This window comes from Rhinatrema bivittatum, chromosome 8, assembly GCF_901001135.1.
Source record: "Rhinatrema bivittatum chromosome 8, aRhiBiv1.1, whole genome shotgun sequence".
NCBI classification, from domain to species: Eukaryota; Metazoa; Chordata; class Amphibia; order Gymnophiona; family Rhinatrematidae; genus Rhinatrema; species Rhinatrema bivittatum.
In genome coordinates, this window is record NC_042622.1 from 187506689 (window position 1) to 187529399 (window position 22711).

The window sequence follows — 22711 nt, forward strand, 5'->3', positions numbered from 1 at the left end:
GTGCTTTGTTGTGCCAAATGTAATCCTTTTGCATACAAGCCAAAAAGTTCTGTTTTAGTTTCATCAGACCATAGACCTTTTTTTTTCACATGGCATGCAGTGTGTCTCCCGAGTCTTTCTCTGTATACTTCAAAATGGGATTCAAGGTGGGCTTCCTTCTTGCCTACCATATAGGCCAGATTTGTGGAGTGCTTGGAATCTTGTTGTTAGGTACACTTGGACCAGTCTTGGCTATGAAAGCCTCTAGCTCTTTCAAAGTTGCCATTGGCCTCTTGGTTGCTTCCCTGATTAGTCTCCTTGCTTGATCATTCAGTTTGGAGGGATGGCCTGATCTAGGTAGGGTCTTGCTGGTAATCCTTAAAACAAAATAACCCACTCTTGGTGTCAGTATGACAAATAACAGCGTCAGAACTACCCAAAAAAGGGAGACACTAGATAAATGATATAGAGACCCTCACATCATTGAGCTTCAATGTCATGTAATGCAGTGCTCTCTCTTTCTCTCTCTCTCTCTCTCTCTTTATGATCATTGGTCTTGACAAAACAGTCCAATATTTTTTTTAGAAAACTTTCTGCACATAAAATTCCACAAAAATAATAGAATATTTATTATAAATAAGCCCTGCCCCAACTTTATCCACCTGCCACAGGCCCTGTGTTTCGCAAACTGCTTCAGGGGTACGTAATCACGAGTCGGCATGCTCCCACAGAACTGGATCCCTGCAATAAGCGGGGGCCATTTTCTATATAAATATATCATATGGGGCTTGAAAAATCTATCACTGAAGACATCAAGGAGACGTCACAAGAAGAAATTAGATCACACTGAACCATTCAATGGTTTCTTTCATACTATTGGGTTGCATAGTGTTAAGCACAAATATCCAGTGTTGTTTTTTTTATAATTCAGCAATGATATCTAATCTCCTCCCTTTTCTGACTTCACCACTTGCTCAATTATAGACCAGTGCAAGTCTTCAAATTTGTGATTTCTTTTTTTTTTTTAACAAACAGCGTTTCAGCAGGGGGGGGGGGGCTTGTTCTTTTAACATTTTTATACAACTTTTTCAGGGCTTCTCTTGTTAACAGTTACCTAAATGTGGTCATTGGAGGACAGTGGAGTCTGATGGATTGAGGCGGACTTTCAACCAAGTTAACTATTTTAACTATTGAACCTGTTTTGGCTCTGAACGTCCAGCTGAAATCTCTTCCTGCTGTCTGTGTAGAGCACAATTAAGAATCCTGCTGTCTGTGTAGAGCACAATTAAGAATCGCATTGCATTTAATCTGATCACTCGCTCAGGACAAGCCGACTTCCTGCTGTTCTGACCAGAGGTTTTCAGACAGCTCTGTAGCAAGCGTACATTATGCAGAGATTGTGTCTCAAGGTGCAAGGTCTCCCCACTATAACTGCTTGTTTCCCCGAGGAGCGAAAGGCAGGGGTGGGGGGAATTGGGGATGCTGCCATAAATAGGCTGAACAAAACCCAGCTAGGCAGGCAAGCGAGGGACGAAGCGCTTCCCTGCAGGATGACCCAGTCCTTTTTGGGAAGTCTGCCAGTCTTGTGGTGGCATTGAAATTCCAGTGGCTCCTGCAGTAGCGCCTGCCCCTTCCCGCAGCAGGTTTTGGAGCTGTCAGATGGAGCACTGTGATTGATGGCAGCCTGTTCTCCCTGTAGTGCTCCACTCCAGAATGAGAATTGTGACCTACTTAAAGGAATGTGTGAGGCTGCAAAGCTTCCTGTCTCCAGTGCTGGAAGATTTCCCAGGTATGGTAGAAGAGAAAAAGTGGGGAGTCAGGTGACCGTAAAAAAAAAAAAAAAAGAAATCAAACATTGAAATGGATGGACGCACAAACCTGAAATGAACCACAAGTGTTACAGGGCTGCAGATGACTTTGCAGAAAGTGGTATGGCATGGGAACTGACTTAATGCCTTTGTGCTTTGTTCTAGGTGGCCATGGCCCTACCAGCGAAGCACTCGGAAGGAACGTCAAATAACTCCAGGCATGATCAGTGGATTCCAGTTTTTCCAGGAAAAGATGAAATTGTCACCAGCCTAGTATCTGCCTTAGATTCAATGGTTAGTAACGACACTGAGTGCCTTACATCTCTAGGGTTGAATTCACCACGTCTTCTCACTCCTTTTCTGCTAAATGCCAGCTGAAATATTTGACCACTTAAGGTACAAGGTACTGGCATGGCAAGGCCAGAAATGGCCTACTAGCAAAAAAGGTGGGGGCCATCACTCTGGCAGATTTTGGGCATGCTTAGGACAGGGGTGGGGGAAAAGGGGTTGAGAAGACAGGTAAAAGTCTTCAGAGAAGGAGGAAATTGGTGTTGGAATTTTGTCTGTAATACCTAAATTGAATGAATCTCTGTTGGGCAGACTTTGCTGGGCCATTTGGATCTTTATCTGCTGTCTGCTGTTACTGTGTAAGTATTGTACTGGGGCCTTGGTGAATAAGAACCTCCATTAGCTTGCATTATGCTTCCAGTAGTAATAAAGCAATTTGGTGTGGAACAAATATTGAAATATATGTTGTACGCCTGAGTCCCATTGAAAAGAGATGTGCTTCGGGTTTTACTATCGTGTTGGGCTTCGTTTCAGGGCTCCCCCCCGCCATGGGAATTTCGTTTTTCCCACGGTTCGGGTTTTTCGATTTTCAGGTTAGTGCGCTAACTCCTGATAGTGCGCACTAACGTGTCAGAGTTAGTGCGTGCTAACGGGAGCTAACGCGCACTAACCCAAAAAATAAATTTGTCCCGAAATTTCAGAAAAAATTAATTCGTTTTTCGGTTCTCCCGAACCATACCATAATTCAGGAAAAACGAATGCACTTCTTGTTGCGTTCGGGCCTGCTCTTCGCCCTCGCTCCACCCTCTCTACCTCTTTGGCGACTCCCTCCATGTCTGATGGATGGCTTGCTGCCGTGGCGTCTTCATGCCGCTTCTCCCCGGCGTCCCCGGACCGGCTCGACGCTGCGGACCCGCCATGTTCCTGATGACATAGGGCATGCGCATTCTCCGAAGTATGTACCAGCAAGGGCGCGAACCTCAGGGGCGTCCCCCTGTATCGACGTCATCCGCTTCCAACATAAAAGGTCTTCATTTGCGCTTACTATTCGAGTTAGCAAGGACGGACGGACAACGAATCGAACTCGGTCAAGGACTACAGATTTGTCCAAGCTACTCTGCCTCCTCGGAATTACCAGGGGTACCCGCTCCTCGGGGGCCTCGCTCTCTTTTCTCTATTTCAGATTGCCAATAGGAACCGGTACTCGCTCCTCGAGGGCCCATGTTCCTGAAGACTCTGAAGATTCTCTACTGTCTAGAAGCTATCACAGGTACAGACATTTGTGAGTTACTATTTCAGATTACAGATAGGAATCTGTACTCGCCTCGAGGGCTCATGTTCCTGGACACACTGAAGATTCTCTACTGCCTAGAAGCTATTACAGATACAGACAATCGTGAGTTGCCACCGCTTTCTCAGAGCTGTCCCTGGAACCAGGTACTCGTTCCTCAAGGGCCTAACTCTTTCCAGCTACTGAGCCTCTTTAAGATTCTATGTGAGATTGTCATCTACTACTGGCTATATATACAGCATACCCTGTCTACTCACTACTTATAGTCTCTCTACAGCTCAGCAACCCTGGGATCGCAGTTCCAGTATCTGAGGGACTTCAGCCCTGCCAGGCATATCAGCTCACTACGGCCACCTCTGGTGGTTCTACTAACCTGTCTAATAAAAGAATTATCTGTGTCTGTCTCCATACTCAAGCCTAGCCGGTGGTCCCTTTCAGGATATCCTCCTGGGGGCGCTGTCATCTGCCATTGGCCCAAGGATTCACCTATTTATTACAGTGTGCTTACTCCTCCCACTTCAGGAGGAGTGAGCACATAATAGAGTGCTAGCTCTCATCTAATGTCTCCGCCCATCAGACATCAGAACCATAACAGATTGCAACTCAGCATGGAGATTATAACAGAGTGCTAACTCCTCCCCTCTGGGGGAGCAAACCCATAACAGATTGCTAGCTCCTCCCCCCAGGGGAGCTCGCTCAAAACAGATTGCTAACTCCGCAGTCCAAACTCCAACAGATTGCTAACTCCTCCCCTCAGGGGGAGCAAACTCTACCACTTCCCTACTACTGAATGCTCTTCTTGGCTACCGTGACTACTGCTTAGCGTCCAGATGGACCAGCCACTTTTGCGTCTGAGCAGACACATGGCAGTCAGCAGTTAGCGACTTGGCAGAACGACCCTCACAGGAACATATGTAAGAGAACGGGCCTGTATGGCCTCTTTCCCTGCTGAGAAACACCTGAGAGAGCAAAAAGCCAAGCTATAACTCAGCAGAAATGGAAGAAAACCAAAAGGTTTTTAGACTTAATGGCGAATAAATGGGAACATTTCATGCCAGTGCTTCTCTCATCTAGACATGACATCGAGGGTTCAGAACTAGGGTTGTGCTGTCGTTTTTTTTAAACATTTGTTTCATTTTATGTCGTTTCCCAACTGAAATGAAATAAAGTACCAGCAAAACTCTGCATTTTAGCCCACGCTAAAACAATTTAATATGAGCTAAAATGCAGACACAAAACCAATGAGGAAAAATAATGAATGAAAAGCACAAATGAAATGAGAGTTTTTCCCATGCACGACCCAAGGATGACATTTTTAGCTTTGGTTTGAGGACTTTGGTCTCATTATGCATCTTGTATTTGAGCCTTGACTAGATTTTTATATTTGATTTCTATTTAAAACAATTTTAGTGTCTTTCCATCACTTAAGCCTAAAAGCGCTGTACAACGGATTGTAAGATCTACACTACATACCAGGGACTCTCCCTCTTATGTGGGTTTGTATGGTGCTGCATGCATCTAGTAGTAGTCGTAAGGAAAATTTATGGTGATGTACAATGAATGAAGAAAGTAGGGTCCTACAAAGGATTAATAATAAAGTCTATTAAATGTTGGGTGAAGAGCAGAGTGGATTCTTGGCCCTTTTCCCTATTTGCGTTTGGTTATTTATGGTTCGTGTAAAGGCATGCTTGGCACAGGGCTGTACAGGGTTGGCCTTTGCATGCCAGGCACACAGTTCTTGTGGCGTGAGCCCACTGATTTCATGATGCTATCGGCAGGAACCACAAGAGAAGGCGATGTGCCCTAACTGAGGGATTAGCACTGTTGATTGTTATCTCAGAAATCAATATATTAGAAGAACATTCAGTTCCCGGAGCAGACTGCGCAATGAACATTCTGTTGTAAGGATGGTGAGGCCAGATGGCGAACCAATCAGAATGCAAGCGTTCCCAAAAAGTTCCATAAAATCTAGAATATGCATATTGACAATTTGTAGGCCTCTTTTGTGCAAGGTTCCTGAGCCCTGTGAATACCTGTGTATCATTTATTCTCATGCTGCAGAAAATGGTATTTTGGGATAGGGATGGGAAAGTGAGGGGCTATTCGACTCTGTCCCACCAAAACTGACTCCAGTGCTTACATTTTGGAACCCCTTTAAATTTTTCAGACCAGAGACCTTAGACAGTAACTTTAAAAAGAGCGGCTAACAAGCCGCCGTGCACTGCAGCCACCAGATTTAAAATATGGATTGACGCTCGCAGTGGGTCCACCCCAAAATGCCCTGACACGTCCTAGCTCTGCCCTGCTTTTTTTTTTTCTCTCGCACAGGCGTATATATGTGCGTAATTTCCGGTTTTTAAAATACCCTTTGCTCACGCATGGCCCAGATATGTATATGGGCCTTTTAGCACGAACAATGCTTTTAAATTTGACCCGCTTGGTGAATAAGGTTGTTTTGTTTTGTTTTTTTTAACAGCAGGTTTTTGATTAATGGAAGTGTTGGGAGTCAGTTATACTCGCAATAAAATAAACAGGATTCCTGAGGTTCCCACACCCCAACAGGGCCAGATCTTCTGCTGGAAGATTCTTGGGTGGAGGAGAAAATGAGAAGGGGCGCAGTGATCACAGAGCGCTCTTCTGTATCTCTGCACATAAATTTTCATCTGGTCTGCTTGGATGGCAAGTGCTGGTGGAGATTTCTTCACGACCCAACAAAATCCCGACATGAGACTATTACTGAACAGAGAAGAAATGTTTAAAGGGACTGCACTATGCCAGCTAGTTGTATCACGTTGGCTGTTTTGACTCTGCTCCTCTTCCTAGTGATCTTGTTCCTGGAGCTTCTCCCTTTTGCATGATTTCTCCCTTTTTAACTATGCAGTTGTTTGGGGGTTGTTGAGTTTTTTTTGGCTGTAGTGATAACTGCAGTCTTCTGCCTTTAGCATATTCTCCAGTAGTTAGGACTGCAGAACAGGAACAGTGCAGGTAAACCAAGCCAGCCAGAAAAGTGAGTGCATCCTCTGTGCAGAAGACGGGACGGCTGTAAGCAGGCTGACAGTGGCAGTTGGGGAGTGCTGAGGCCTGCTGCACATTTTCGGTTTTGTAGTGTGGCTAAGATTCCAGCTGGCAAGCTATAAGGGGGGCAGTGTGAGTTCAATAACAAGGGAGAAGAATGCTGGTTGGCGATGGGGGAAACCCCCCAGCTCACTCTTTTAGTAGCCCTTCCAGAACTGTGTTTAGCTTCATTACCGATGAATTCAAAAAAGCTTTCAGAACAGGTCAAAAGAGGGCCTTGTGATCTCGGTCGGGAACAGGACCTGGGAAAGAGTTACTGTGCTCAAAAATCTTGAAGGGTGTGTGGCAGGCCCCCCTTCGGCCGCTCAGGAGTAGTGAAAGGGGAAAAATGGCAAGAGGAATGGGATTTGGTCAGGGTGCTTGGTCGCTAAATAAATAAATAAATACATACATACATACATACAGAAGCCAGGTGGCTCGCACAGGGCCGGCATCAGACACTCCAGGGATTTGGGGGCAGGAACTAAGGAGTGTGCCCAACCAATGCCAGGCGCACTGAGACTCTGCTTCACAAAATATTTCACGTGTGTGAAACTTTTTTTTTTTTTGGGCCTGAAGTTGAATTTAGAGAAATTGGAGGTTTTAGATATTCTTGTCCATTTACATGGGCAGTGGAGCCCGATCCCGTTAAAGTGGGAGAAGAAAATTAAGTACCTGGGGAAACCTTTTTGCACAGGGATCCAGCTCTATGATATTTTTGCAAATATCCCTAAGGTTCTTCAGGAGTTTAAAGTTAAGACGCAGGGCTGGATGAACTTTCCCCTCTCGGTGGTGGGGGAGGATCGCACGAATGAAAACGTCTCTCCTGCCAAAGTTGTTATATCCTTTACAAGTGCTGACCTTAATTTCACGCAGGCAGGGTATCAAAGCATCACGGGTTTGTAGTAATTTTGTATGGCCTGGTAGGAGAGCCCAAGGATCCATACACAAATTCATGGTACCTAGGACTGAAGGGGGGTGGTGGGGGTTTCCTAATATACGATATTACAATTTGGCCTGGTAGGAGAGCCCAAGGATTCATACACAAATTCATGGGACCGAGGACTGAAGGGGGGTGGTGGGGGTTTCCTAATATACGATATTACAATTTGGCCTGTTCCTTGCGAGCATTAGGAGATTGGTTATTTGGGAGCACCACCTTTGCAGGTGTTGGAATGGAAACTAGCTATGGTACACCCTCTTGATCTCTGATTTGTGTCACATGCCAAACGGAGTGAAATGCCTCCCGAGCTAGCTACTAATATTTTAATTGAATATATGCCATTTGGGTGGAGAGAGTTAAGGCGTAGCTTAGGTCTCAATTGGCATAACCTATTTGTGGCAACCCGCGGTTTTTGGCAGGGAATTCTAGTAGACCACTATGGTCATTATTATAAATCAGGCAAAGCTTGTTTCATTGACTTTCTGGAACAGCCGGCTAATAAGATCTACTCCTTTCAACACCGTAAGGCGTTGTTCCAACTTCAGGCAAAGGCTTTTCTGGCATATCTGCAGCTTAGGAGTTTTGCTCATAATCAGTTCACTTGGTTTAGGTAGTTCCCTTACATTGGGACCTTTTCAGAGATTATTAGCATTATACTTAGGCAGGAAACATCCCCTGACAATGTTCATTCTACTACTAAATATCAGGCTTTATCCATTTTAGCTAAGGTATGGGCCAAAGGCTTGAATCAGGATGTGGAGGAAGAAGATATCTCAGACTGCATTGATCTGCTTCACAATAGCATACCCTCCGATTTACTCCGGGAACAACAAATGAGAATTATATTCATGGATTAGTGGCGTCTGGTGTGTCGTGTGCTCGTCTGATGCATTTAACTGAGACCCCTAAGTGCAGGAGGTGCCCGGAAGAGAATAACACCTTAACACGTGGGTTGTGGTCATGCCCACCTCTACAGCAATTCTGGCAAGAGATTTTTACTTTTATACGAGCACACAAGCCGGACAGTGTATTTTGGGTCTTTTCCTAGTCGAGGTGGTTTGTTTCAATACTGAGCTAATATTTTTGTGTAAATGGTTATGTGTTGCCAGAAAATGCATACTTGCCTGTTGGGTTGATGGGGGGGGCACCCACGAAGATATTTTGGCTTGCAGAAGTGGTGGCATTGTTGTCCATGGATCAAGGCGCATGGGTCTAAGGGACAAGATTAACAAACATTTCCCCAGTGTGTGGGGGGGCATTTATTGAGAGCTTGCCCCAGGAGGTGAAGTCTAAATTTCCTTTCCGTGAATGTAGGATTCTAGGTCTTTTCAACTTCTAGTAATGTTCTAGTAAGAGCCTTGCTGATTGGATAGGGGCGGGGGGGGGGGGGGGGGGGGGGTGTTAGGGGAGGAAAGGGAGGGGGGGGTGGGTAGGTGGCATTGCCTCATTCTGCAGTATATGTGGTTCTTTCTTGGTTCAGATAGTTAATGCTGTTTGTTCTGAGCTTGTTCAGTTTGTAGTTTATTTATTTTGTTTTTCACTGAACAGGTATTGTACATGTTATTTGTATCTTTTTTGTCTGGCATAAAATAATAAAAAGATATTATGGAAAAAAAAAAACCTCAGCCTCAGTGACAGTTTTGTATCAAAATAATCCTTGATTCCTGAATAACAATCACACTGTCTGAGAAAATGGTTAGAGCAGGGCTTGCCAAACCTGTCCTGCTGACCCTGACAACCAGTTGGGCTGTCAGGACACCTGACATGAGTATGCATGAGATACATTGGCAGGTATCTCCAGGTCAAGCCTGGGAAGCCCTGGGTTAGAACGTTTGGGTGGTCTTCCTGTTAAGAAATTGATGGATAATGCTCTGAAAGCTGACGGGCGGTTCATTTTTCTTGTGACAAACTGCTCTTTTCTCTTCCCCCTTCCCCCTCAGTGTTCAGCACTTTCCAAACTGAACGCCGAGGTGGCCTGCATCGCTGTGCACGATGAGAGCACCTTTGTGGTTGGGACGGAGAAGGGGAGGATCTTCGTCAACACGAGGAAAGAGCTGCAGTCGGATTTCCAAAAATTCTGCGGTAGGTGAACACCGCAGGCTTTGATGCGACGTACTGGTCTTCGGACGTTGGACCCCCGAACCTGCAGTGTGATAGGTAGATGAAGTTACTAGTCCCACCTCATGCCGGTGTTGTCCTCCTCCGTTGGGACAGACCATAAGGCAGTGGGACACTGCTAACTAACTAAAATGCTTCATGCATTCAAATTCTGCGCACACTCTTTAATAGATGGTGGCTTGTGCATTCTGGTTTAATATCACTGCCAGCTAGAAATTCTTATGAAAAGAAACAAAGTCTTCATATCTGTGCAGTTTAAGTTGGAATAGCAACTTGAGCAAAGAAGAAACTGCAGAGAAATCTTTTTGCTTAAATGCATTATTTTGTACATTTTATCAGTGTTTTTATGATTGCATGCACTGAAATATTCTGTTGCATGGTAATAAGCCCATAATAAAAGACAGTTGTCGAAGGCATCTAACCATGTCAATAATGATTAACGTGACAAGATTCCTCCATATAAAAATTCTCTTCCCCCAACCCCTGCTTTCAGTGTGACCAGAAGCTTGCATATTGTTTCATGATCTGCGTTCTTGTGCCCGTGTTGAAAAGGAGGGGGGCCGGGTAAGGGAAGGCAGGTGCAGAGAGGCCGCAGTTACTTCTGTACCCGCTGTCTCTGGCTAACTTGAATTTTCAAAGGGAAACTCTGCAGGGAGTTTCCCTTTGATAATTGACTCACAAATGCTTGCACCCACAGACCTGCAAGTTCCCCAGGCAATTTCAGAACTGTCCTTCCCTACCCCCCCAGCCAAAAATGGAGTATCTCCCTTGTTGTCAGAGGGATGGCTCCTGAAAAGGGATTCCTACTGGCTCCATGTGGTAAGAAATGGGATAATCCAGCCCTGGGTTTACCCTCAGTGCATGCAGGGACTTGGGAGGAAATCAGTGGGAGAATTGGAACTACAAGTCTCAGCAGAACCAGGACTGGATTAGCCTATTCCTTAATGTGCTAGTCCAGAGTGAGTCCTCATGAAGCCCCACTTTGATAAGGAGAGAAATTCTTCCCGTTGGTCCCATAAATCCCTTACAGAAGCTACAAGAAGAAGGGCTCTGATTGGTGGATCAGTCAGTGTGTCTGCAGTCTGATGCAACACATCATACCCAAAGCCTGTGGCAGTGTTCTGGCATTGCCTTCCTCTTTTTTTTTTGCCTTAATGCTTATTCCCTGTACGTACCAGGATCAGTCCAGGACACCTGGGTTGAAAGAAACCAAAAGGTTGTGCTCATGCCCTGCTCCTCCCTTTCATTTTCCTGCAGCAAACCGACAAAGGAAAGAACAGGATGTAGACAGCCAGAAGAAAGTGAAAGACTGTGGGAGGAATTCCCACAGAGTCTCCCCGTCTCCTGGATCCGATGTTTACCTGCTCAGGAAGATGGTGGAAGAGGTGTTTGATGTACTTTATAGTAAGAGCCTTCATGTCTCCTTGAAGGTTTCTCTTCTAAGTAGTGGAAGGCTGTGGATGACAAAACCTTGGAGAAATAAGAGGACCACTTGCTCAAGAGTGACAGAGTTAGCTGATTAGTTGACGCATTTGTCATACATCTGTAAGCAAAACACAAATCAAGAATCTCCAGGCCAATTTTCTGGTTCTGAACCAGGTTTCTTCAGGACAGTGGCGTCTGTGTCTCAAAACACGCAGTGAGCTGCAGTCAGTAGTGACTAATGGGATTGAAGACACAGGAAACATAAGAAACAGGAAGTCAGAGGCAGTTTTGTTCTGTAGTAGAAGCTTGGGGTCAGTTTTAAAAAAAATGCTCAGTGCTGCTCTTAGGTGTCTAAATTTGGAAAATTTTCAGGATCCTATGTTGTCAGCTGAAGAGTCTGCTAAATTTAGGCACTTAAAACCTGGGAGGGTAATATGCAAAGCATTTCTCTGGGTAGCTTTCTGAGCTGCCCGAACATTACCTGAGGTTTCAATATTTCTCGCTGCTCCCTGGTTACGTTTTGTCCACGAAGGTCATTAACTGCATAGAATTTAGCAGAATAAAAAGAGGTGGCGATGGAGGCGTCTCGGGGGCCGTGGTGAAATCTTAACCAGTGAGCGCTGGTTTTTGGCACTACCTGAGTAAGTCTGGTCGGAAAAATACCCATCCTAAAGTTTCCGGGCATGTTCAGCGGCGTAACTTATCCAGCTTATGTTTCACTGAATATCTGGGTAGCTGCTCCCCAGCCTGCTGAATATGGACATCTAGGAGACGAAAATCAAGCCTGCAATCCAGTTTGCTAGGTTTAGGGACCTAAATTTGGGACTGCAAATTATTTTCCTAAATTTAGGTGCTTAACTCCCCCCTCCCTCCTGCTTTAAAATCCACCTACTTTTTAGGTCCTTAAATTTAGGGGCTCAGCCCCAGTAACTTTCCAGAGGGGCTGTTTTAGGACCTAACCCCCTACTTTAGGCTCCTAAAACCTGAATGTCCATAATAAATATGCATATGATATATTTGTCTGCACTGCCTCCGTTGTATGCAAATATATCTCATACATATTCATTGTATATGTTCTGAAGATCAGACCTGTTTGTGGCACTCAAGGACCGCAGTGACCTACCCCTTGTCTTGCAACAAACTAACAATCCTATTGGTTGAATACCATCATGGCTTTCCAGTTGTTTACAGTGGTTGAGTTTGCCTCTGTTTAGAGAGTGCTTAGGAACAGAGAAAGTATGATGAGCAATAATGAATGTTGAAAGATTTACGACACCTGCCAAGCCTGTGCTCCACCCACCTGAATTGAATGGTAAATGGAAGCTGTGGCATGATCAGAAGAATCGAAGCTTGTTGGGGAATCTCCCCACTCAGCAGCTAAATTTAGCTGCTAAAAAACATTTTAGCTGATGAGCTTAGGGGGGCTCAGGGACAGGGTCAAAACTGGAATTTAGGGGATGCTATTCAGTCACTGGTCGGATTGCAAAGTTAGCCAGATAAAATTATCCACTTAACTTTGCAGGGATATTCAGAGGTGTCGACGCACTATTGAACATAGCCGGCTATCATAAAGCTAGCTAGATAAGTTTACGCCACTGTGTAATCTGGCTAACTTTTAGACTAATGATAAGTTGTCACAAGGCATTTCAGTGGGTGGGGGGGGGGATTCCTGGTTCTTAGTTTGCTGCTCTAACCACTAGGCCACTTATTGCTAAGGGAATTGCACGTGATTTCATGCCTGGCATCTGGTGGTGCATTCCTATTTGTGGGAAAACGATATGAAGGGTAAAACATTCAAGTTCATTCATGTAGTGTCTTCCTAATTCTCTGCTTGTCCCAGGTGAGGCACTGGGGAAAACCAACGTGGTACCGGTGCCGTACGAAAAGATCCTGAAGGATCCCAGCTGTCTGGCGGTGCATGGCCTGCCTGAGGGGCTCAGCTTCCGAAAACCCTCCGACTATGACGTGAAAAGCTTGATGGCCATCTTAGAGCAGAGTCATAGAATTCGATTGAAGCCAAGAAGGTGAGCATCTCAGGGAAGACGGGGCAGCCTCGTGCTTTATGGAAGGATTCATGGTTTGGAAATGGTGGGGACAAGGCTCAGTTGGTGTCAATGATTCCCCAAGCGATAATTTTGGAAGGATCTCCAGAGTAGAGGTAGGGGCGGGGGAGCGCAGCTGCAAGGAGGCTCCCTTCTTCCATGTGTACCCCTTGGACTGCCAGGGCCGCTTGGACAGAATCTACACCAGTGGGTCCACCTCTTGCTGGTTTAAAAGTGCACGTTCAGTTAGGTCACAGTTTGTCCATTTCTGTGGACAGGAGGGTCCTCTACCAAACCATATGGTAGATGTGGGGCTCCTCGGAGAGTACAGCGCCTCTAGTGGCATTCCCGAACTTTACTACTGGGTCCTCACTAACAAGCCTTGTCCTTCCCAGCCCGAAGCGATCCATGCAGCCTGGGCCTTTACTGTGCGCGTGGGGCAGGGAGATGGGATTCTCCTGGGAAGGCTATGCATAGATTGTGTTGGGGGTGAAAGGAACTACCTGTGCATGGAAACCTGAAAACGGAGGTGCAGCAAGGCTTTCAATGTTTCCTGGCGCTTGAGCAGACAAGACACAGACCGGTGAGATGGGACGGCTCTCAGCAACTCGTTCAGCATCAGCTCTGAGAACGCCCTGGATAAGTTAATTAGCAGCTCCGTCCTCTCTCTAATGATCACGTACTGTATCTCTGCCTGCATCCGAGATGTGCAGATGTGCCTTAAGTAGTGTGTAGTGCTCCACGCCCTGGCAGCTCTGCTGAACCTTGAAATGTAGACAAAGCAGCTGCTGGCGAAGGCTGACGTTTCTCGAAGATGCATGGGGAGCGAGACAGACTCTGTCTCTCTGATTGCTATGGATGGGCTGATGGAAGACCAGAGTTCCCTGCGTGCTGCCCTTAAAGATGTCATTTTGTATGAAGCCAGTCGTAGGTTACAGCTGGAGAGAGAGAGAGAGAGAGAGTGAGTGAGCTAGAGCCTCTGGAGGTTTGCTTTCTCTCCCCTCCTGCCATTGTTGCTTTGGCACTTTTCCTTACCTATTTAAAGTGCCGTCAGACCATTTCGAGATTATCTTGCTTTTCTGATTCCGAGCATCTGGGTTTTATGCAGTCCGCACCCTGTGCACAGTACTAGTCCTTAGCACTGACAGTGCTACAGACAGACTGTGTCATCAGGGCACCTGGTTAGCAATCCAGCGTCCAGATTGGAAGTACTCTCATGAATTTCAGAAAAGCAGACCCTTGCACCCTCTAATTTTGTAGGTTTTTGCGTAGATTTTCGTGTTCTGCCACATGAAGGCTATGAGAAGCATAAACTAACTGGAGCTCTAGTGAGGGCTGCCAGTTGGCTCCTATTTTTTTTTTTTTGTGACTGCGACTAATTCGGTTCTGGTTTTTACCCTGCTGTGTGCATGGAATCGTAGCCCTGTTTTTCTTAGGGAAATCCAGACTATAGGTGCCAGGAGTACAGCACACGAGAAAACCAGGACTGGATCAGCCTGCCAGGAAGCTCGGTTTCCGCTCTCGTATCCCATACGACAGGGAAGTCCTTCCTGGAAAACATCTCTACCCGAATAAAAGAGAGAGGACAGAAAGACTCCCTGCTGTGGTTGGGAGGGGGGGGGGGGGGGGGGTGGCGGCAGGGGTGGAGATGGGACATACCGGACTTTAGAGTCCCCCTATGGAGAGGGCCTGGAGGAGGACATAGATTTGATTCAGGATTAGAGAACAAATATTGGGGGGCTGCTGGTTCCCTTACGTTAGAGGCAACTCGATTTGGGAGGCAAGATATAAAAAAAAAAAGAGAGAGAGAGAGAAACTGTATGCATGCTAAAAGAAAAATAAATTCAGAGTTGCTATTAATGCCTTACGCGGCTCCTAGCTCACAAAGGTGCAGTGTTGCATTTCCTAAAGGCAGATCTCCTCTCAGTCATGGTGTGAGGGTTTGGTGTCTGAATGCACCAGGGATATTCAGAGGACAAAAGGGGGGGGGGGGGGGGCAGTGCAGGGCTGTGGCACCAACACAGGAGCAAGAAGGACAATGAATTGAAGACCCCCAGGCCTACAGGGAAACCAGAGCACTTACAGTGCATTCGTATGGGTTTGAAGTTGGGAGAGGGGGGGTGCTAGTTTTGGCTCCCCCCAGCTGAAACCCCGATTACTGTGGTGTCAGACCTCATGGGATACTTTGGAGTGTTTGATGTCCAAAGGTACTTGGAGAGCTAAAACACCTGAGCTGTAAAAAAAAAAAAAAGTGGTCCTTAGCCTTTTCTTGTTAAAACTGTGGAGGGGTGAGCCGGGCTCGACGGTTCAGTGGCTCTGCCTTGCGGATGGTCCGTGGTTGGGGGGCCTTGATTTGGGTCTTCTTCTCCCTGGGTCAGCTGGAGTTGGGGAGGCTGCGCTCATAGCCCCTGTAGGGGGGAGGCAGTCAGGGTCATGGTGGCCAGATTCAGGCCCGTGATTGCGGTGTTCTGGAGGGAGCCCTGATGCTGAGGACCCTTGAGGCAGTGAACAGGCCAGGCATGTTGGGGGTGGGGGTGGGGGTGGGAATGGGAGAGGGGCGACTGAAGGTGAAAAATAGTCCCCTGGGTAGTTGTGAAGGAAGGCTTCTGGCACCAGATCCCAGATCTGGGTCCGACTGAGCTGAAAACCCAAAGGAGGGGGCGAGGGAAGTGCCTAACATTTTCCACACGCGTTGGTATAGGCAGGGAAGCTACGTTTTCCTTCGCATACTTGCCGGGCTGCTCCCCAAAGAGGGCCCAGGATGTGGCCACCTGGATCACTCCCTCCCCTGGATTTCTCTCGCTGAGATTCTCCCCCCATCTCCCGCGCTGATTGTCCTGCGCGCGCACATCTTTCAGTCCTACAGGGGCAGTCTTGCATTCGGTGCCACAAACCTCCTGCAGAGTTTTTGGGTTTTTTTTTTTATTAATAAAAATGTTTTCTTTTGGAGGCACTGAAATTAGTTTGCTTTGTTCTGTGTCCCAACTATCTGGCCTGGCTTTGCCTCTCTAGGATCTTTTTCTTTCTCAAAAAAATAAAATGGATTACAAATGCCATGACTGAACTTTTTTTTTTTTTTCTTCTTCTTTTGTTGCAGCACTTCATAAACTTAAGGAGGGGTGGGGGAGGGGGTGTTTAAGCACCATATTAATTAATTGAATAAGACTTAAGAAAATACTTAGGGATCCAAGGCAGAGCTCTGCATCCGACTCACAAAAGGCAGAGCCCCTGAATGAATCCCATGTTTGGCTTCTTCCCTCGCCATGCCGGGATTATAAATCAGGGAGGCAGCAGCTGCTTGCTATTCACACACACGGAGAGGTCATACTGAGGGAGGGGACGGGTGGGGGGAGGGCATTCTTTTTCAGGAATGGGAGATATTTTCTGCATGAAATCCACCCAACAAGGGAGTAGCAGTCGGGGTGTTTTGGCGTCCAGAACAGGGCATCCTAAATAGGGTTGCCAGCTGGTTCCAGTCCTGCTTTTACTGACCTCCCCTCCCATTGCATGATGGGACTTAGTTCTGATTCCCTCATTACATTCCCTGAGAAAAACAAGACCACAAGTCCCTGCCTACAGCGGGGGTAAAACCAGGAGCGGGAGGATCAGCCTGTCCTGAAAATCGGGAGCCAGTTGGGAACTCTACCCCCAAACTTGTCCTGGTGGCTCCACAGCCAGTTAGGTTTTCAGGATGTCCATATGCGTGTGCTTGAGGTAAATTTGCAGATGGGGGCGGGAGGCAGTTTCTAAACTATGCATGGGTTCTTTGTACCTTTTTGAAGCAGATGAAAAGTATGTGCTGGGATTTCAAAATGAAATCCTCAGAGGTATTCTCCAACCCTTTTTCCAACACCCACCTGCTCTGAGGTGGGGGTGGAGGCAGGGGGTGTAAAGAGCCCTGAAAATTACCCTCCTCATGGGCCTGCAATTTATGCAGATTAATCTCATGCATATTCAAAGTGGAGAGTTTGGAAATCCAACTCACTGGACAGCTTTGCGAAGCCCTGCTCTGGAGGCTGCGATAGGTAGCACAGTAGATGAGAGTAAGAGTAAAAGTCTTCTGAAGTTTGGCCTTTTTTTTTTTTGTAATGAGCATAGGGCTACTATAATTTTGACTGTCAAACCTTAAGGATGCTTCCTGCAAAGAAATGAGCAGATACATGGCTACCCAGCATAGTTCAGGTGTGAGCATAATGCTACGAATGTTTAGTTGCACTACAGAAATGCCGAGCAGCAGTAACAGTGGGAGGAGTAGCTTAGTGCTGATTTACGTAAGTCGCCTTCCTTTTGGGTGCGTGTATGGACTTAGCCCGGTTATGTATGTGAATTCCAACCCAGATGCATAAACTCGATTTTGTCTCCATGCAGGCCAATAGAAGAACTCGGTAGAGAACCGAAGCCCGGAGTAGATGCCACGTGTGCCCCTCTAACACCCAAAGGCCATCGGGATTCAAATTCCTCTGTTCATAAATCAGCAACTCGGGAACCCTCAACCACGCCATCTGTGACAAACTTTGTCTATAGCATCTCGCTGCCCACCCAGATCCCTCCAGACTTAAAGCAGGAGGTGCCTGGCAACCTCCATGGCGTGAACGCTGCTAGCGAGATGCTGATCTCCAGGCCGCTGGGAGAACAGAAGGGCTCTGCCTTGCTAGATTTCACGGATTGTTTTGGTAATGATGTTGTTCTATCCACTTTTTATGCTGAACAGATGCTGTTTGCGCTGTCTGTGTAGTATGTGTGGGAGGCTCTGTTCTTCATACTGAGCACCCAGTCTCTGCATGCACTGGATATACATGGGCAGGGCACTTTCCTATGCTCTCTATGAACTCGCTTTCCGTACATGTTGCCATCATGTCTGCTCTCTCTCTACATCGGGCAGTGTGTTCATGCTTCACAGACCGTTCTCTATGTCCATTGTCCACGTAGAGAGAGAATGTTGTAAAGCATCACCTGCATTATGCCCTAACTGGAACTCTCAGGAGCGCATGCTTTGTGATAGCACTGAAGTGATTAAATAGACCATGTGAGTCCCAGTTGGGTTTCCATTTCAGCCCTTGCCACTACCAAGAACTGACTTGGTGGGGGGGGGGGGGGGGGGGGGGAGGGGTGATAACTAATAATATTTAAAGGAAATCATGTGACTTGCTTTCGGTAAAGTAAAAACTTGTCGGGTATTAATGAAATGAATGACGGTTTCAGCTTGCCACTGCAGATACTTCCTATCCTATCGGGAGCTGATTATGAAGGTCGATCTGATCTTGAAACCTGCACTGTAATTTTTGGCCATGCTGGCTGGGTCAGGAATTGCAGCCAGGAGCCGTGACAGTGAGACATTAACTCTTGGCAGAAGTTTGAAGGGACTACACCTTAAGAGGAAAGACGTAATGAGTCTTGAGTGAAATCAGCCTGCGTACGCCATTCTCACAGTTGCAAGACTCTGGAAAATAACAGGATTTTTTTTTTTTTTTTTTGCTCTGTTCCATTTGAAATAAAACATAACAAAGGCTCTTCCAATGACATGGCGACAATGTAGTGTGCGGCGGCGACAGACATCTGGATTTGATTCCTGAGCCCAAAGAGAAGATTGAGAAGGAATAGGATGGAGATTTGTAAAATCATGAGTGGGGTGGAATATGTTAAGAGCGGATGGTCATTCAAACTTTCAAATAGCACTCGCCTAGGGGATAACTCCCTGAAATCATATTTAAGAGAGTGTTTATTTTCAGTCACTGCACAATTAAGTTATGGAATTTGTTGTCCGAGAACAGGGCCCAGGCTAGCAGTACACCTAAGTTTAAAGAAACTTTGGACAGGTTTCTGAAGGATATGTTCATTAACAAATTTATGTTACGATTGAGTTAAATGGGGAGAAAAGAAGTTAAAACAAGTGGGACAAGTGCATGCTTCTAGTATAACACAAGGGAGGTTCACAGAGCCAGCGATGCAGGCAGGCAAAATGGACAGCTGCCTAGGGCACTAACAGGCCGATTCAGTAAAGTCCGCGAGAGAGCAGGCAAATGCCCGCTCTCCCGGCACGCGCACAGGCCAATCGCCTGTGCGCGCGATTCAGTATTTAAATGAGGCCCGGCAGTAGAAACAGGCAAAAGGAGGTGGCGGCTGTCAGTGGGTTTGACAGCCGAAATTCAATTTTGCCGGCGTTGGTTCTTGAGCCCGCTGAGAGCCACGGGCTCGAAAACCGGATGCCGGCAAAATTGAGCATCCGGTTTTCGACCTGACAGCCGCCGGCCCATTTAAAATTTTTTTTTTTTTACTTTTTTTACCCTTCGGGACCTCTGACTTAATATCGCCATGATATTAAGTCGGAGGGTGCACAGAAAAGCAGCTTTTACTGCTTTTCTGTGCACTTTCCCGGTGCCCAAAGAAATTAGCACCTACCTTTGGGTAGGCGCTAATTTCTGAAAGCAAAATGTGCAGCTTGGCTGCACATTTTGTTTTCTGAATCGCGTGGGTATACCTAATAGGGCCATCAACATACATTTGCATGTTGAGGGCGCTATTAGGTTCGGCGGGTTGGACGCGCGTTTTCGGCCTCTTACTGAATAAGGGGTAAGGGAAAATGTGCGTCCAATGGCGGGTTAACAGTGTGCTCCGTCAGAGCGCACTGTACTGTATCGGCCCATAAGTCAGGTAGAGCCGGAGGATGCAGGTAATTAGGACAAGCTGCACTCTCTCTGAGTTGGCCAGTACCCGATTAGCCTATCCCAAAGTGGGATGGGCCACAGGAACTTCGCAGCCAGCTGGGGAGGGTAAATACCATGAGGAGGGGGCACCCACAGCAACCCTTGCTTGGAGCACCATGCTTCTGCTGCCGATCATTGAGCTGTGTTTCAGAATGGTCTTGGCATCACTCTCCTGGAACAGCTATTGGGTGCCCTTCTGTGCAAAAATCTTACTTTATAATGTGTCAGGTGTGCTGGAAATGCCGGAATACACGGTGCCTGCAAAATATCAGGAATATCGATGCATGGGGAGGGTCTATGCATACAGATGAACAGAGAGACGGCATGGCAAAAGCAATAGGCACTCAGCCAAAAAATGAAAGGATAGTGGAAAATACCAGCGAGTTGTGAATGCAGAGTCATTGTGGCTTTTTAACTCACTAGAGATGGCATCCAGAAAGAGCAGGAGGGAACAGCCGGGCCAAACAAAGTAAGACAACGCAACCATTTAATTCTTTTCATTGTGTCCATTTGACAAGCTTACTGAGCCAGGTAGGGCTATTTTCAAATATTTGGAGCTCCATTGGCAGGCCTAGCTGAGATGGAATCATCATCCTATGTCATCCTTCATGGCTTGAAGTCACATCTGAAGGAGGGGGACCTGGATGATGACCTGTGCTCTTAAAAGTATGTGTCCCAACAGCTTCTTGACAAAGTCTGGTGAAAGGTATGGCAGCGTGAGCAGCAGCCTCCTTGAATGTTAGAAAGCAAGTATGGTGACAGATTAATACAACAACAAGCTTGAGAAACTATCATTCCACCTTGGTTGACGTTACATTACTATTTACCAAACAACCTCTTTGGAAACCTTGGGAAGTGGACTGCTTCCCACCAATGGAAGACTGGATCAGTGAAATAAAAAGTAAATTTCCGTAGATACAAGTGACCTACATTGTCAAGAAAAAGAACATCATTGTTATGGGGCTACAGATGTTGCAAGGAATATTCATTACAGTACTTCTATGATCCAGAGTTTGTCTGGAAAGGATACCTATCTTGGTGCAGGGCCTTTTTAATATTCTTGTAATGGTTTATTTCGCTGTAGGTTTATTCAACCGAGGTATTATGACACACCAGTGTGTTGCCATGCACCGGCAGGTGAGTTGCATGCTTCCCACAGCCAGCGGGGCTGAAGACCTGAAGATTGGAGCTGCCAGCGACCAGGCTGGTAGAGCCGAATACCTGAAGATCAGAGCTTCTGGCCGCTGCTGGTGCCTAGGCTGGCGGGTCCGAAGATCTGAAGATTGGAGCTGCTGGCCACCACCAGAGACCAAGTCGGCAGGGCCGAAGACCCGAAGATTGGAGCTGCTGGCCACTGCCAGAGACCAAGCTGGTAGGGCCGAAGACCCGAAGATCAGAGCTGCTGGCCGCTGCCAGAGACCAGGCCAGAGGGGCCAAAATCCTGAAGATCAGAGCTGTTGGCCACCGCTGGAGGCCTGACTGGTGGGACCGAACATTGGAGCCATTGGCTGCTGCTGCTGCCTGAGACCAGGCCAGCGGGGCTGAAAAGACGAGCTGTTCAGCTGGGGGCCAGGGGGTGTGTGTGTATGTGAGACAGGGAATGTGCTTGTGTGTGTGTGTGTGTGTGTGTGGTATGTATGTGAGACAGGGAGGGTACTTGTGTGTGTGTGTGTGGTGTATATAGGGGAGGGGAGGGTGTGTGGTGTGTATGTGGGAGGAGAGTGTGTGTGGTGTGTATATGGGAGGGGAGGAGTGTATGTGTGTGTAGTGTGTATGTGGGAGGGGGAGGGTGCTTGTGTGTGTGGTGTGTATGTGGGAGGGGGAGGGGTGCTTGTGTGTGTGGTGTATATGTGGAAGGGGGAGGTGCTTGTGTATGTGTGCGTGAGAAAGATGGAGCATGTTTCTGGCTGGCTGTGGCTGTGAGAGAGAGAGGGGTCATGTGTGTGTGATTGAGAGCCTGTTTGTAAGTGAGATAGAGAGAACATATGTGTGATTGAGAGCTTGTGTGTAAGTAAGAGAGAGAGAGAGCATTGTGTGTGATTGAGAGAGACTAGACCGAGATGACGTGTGTATGTGTGAGAAAGACTGATCAGGGAGGTGACTGGTGTGTGTGTGTGTGAGTGTGAGAGAGAGAGACTGGTTGGGGAGATAATTGGTGTGTGAAAGACAGAAACTGGTCCTGAAGTTGTGACTGGTGTTTCTGTGAGAGAGAGAAGAGACTGGTTGTGGTCCCTAAGGAAGAGGACTGTGAGGGCAGCTTCAGCAGCTACTGCTGCTTCTGGTGTGGCCTCCAAGGGAAAGGAGTAGGAGAACTGCTGGAGAGGGTAAGTAAAGGTGGCTTTTTTAGTTCATTTTTCTTGATTGTCATTTTAATTATTGGGTATTATGTCTGCTGTTTCGAAATATTTTATTGCTGTTTGGAGAATTTTTAATAATGTTTAAGAGTTTTTAATTGTTAGCTGTTGTTCTGTCCATCAGCTGTTTTGAAACATTTATTCATATAGTTTTATAATTATTTAGTGTGTGGGAATCTAGCAGCTTGGCTTTTTCTGTTTTCCTAATTGGAGGTGTATTGGTGTTTAGGGCCTGGTTTAATATTTGTTGTGTTGCCTTTTTATAGGTAGGGTTGCTCCATTTTTATAGGTAGGGTTGTGCCATAATGCAGGTGTAACTTTGTATGGATTACTTTGTGTGCATTATCAACAATTTTAACCTATGTTTATTAGGAGTGATACTTCAACAATACACACCACAAAGAGCCCTACGATCACAAAACAAAGGACTTCTAACAGTGCCTTCTACTCGGAACACACACCTAATGCAAATAAGAGACCCAAGTTGTGGAACTCTCTCCTAGAGTCTTTATGTCAGATAAAGAAGGAGTTTCAAGCGAGAACTGAAAACTTGGCTCTTTAGAAATGCGTAAAATACCAATATGCCGATATTTCCAATGTCAGTACCAGAGACAATAGCTGTGGAGAGAACATCAAATAATGTTTGATGTAAAGTGTAATATTAGCAGAATCAGAATTGGTATTTACTGCTGTGTTGACCTACAA

The 22711-nt window shown here is 46.5% G+C and overlaps 1 protein-coding gene across 9 annotated transcripts in view; it reads left to right on the forward strand.

The window, feature by feature from the left end:
• The window catches only part of GTF2IRD1 (GTF2I repeat domain containing 1), a 193888-nt gene that overhangs the window by 83645 nt on the left and 87532 nt on the right, over nt 1-22711 (forward strand). For 7 of the 9 annotated variants that reach the window (XM_029612145.1, XM_029612144.1, XM_029612150.1 and 4 more), the window contains 5 exons: nt 1953-2081; nt 9304-9445; nt 10739-10885; nt 12747-12930; nt 17317-17621. In XM_029612145.1, the coding sequence (XP_029468005.1) occupies nt 1959-2081; nt 9304-9445; nt 10739-10885; nt 12747-12930; nt 17317-17621 (901 nt within the window). In that variant the 5' untranslated portion in view covers nt 1953-1958. Of the gene's footprint in view, nt 1-1746; nt 1769-1952; nt 2082-9303; nt 9446-10738; nt 10886-12746; nt 12931-17316; nt 17622-22711 lie in introns of those variants that run through there. The other 2 variants (XM_029612147.1, XM_029612152.1) reach the window with 2 other exon arrangements.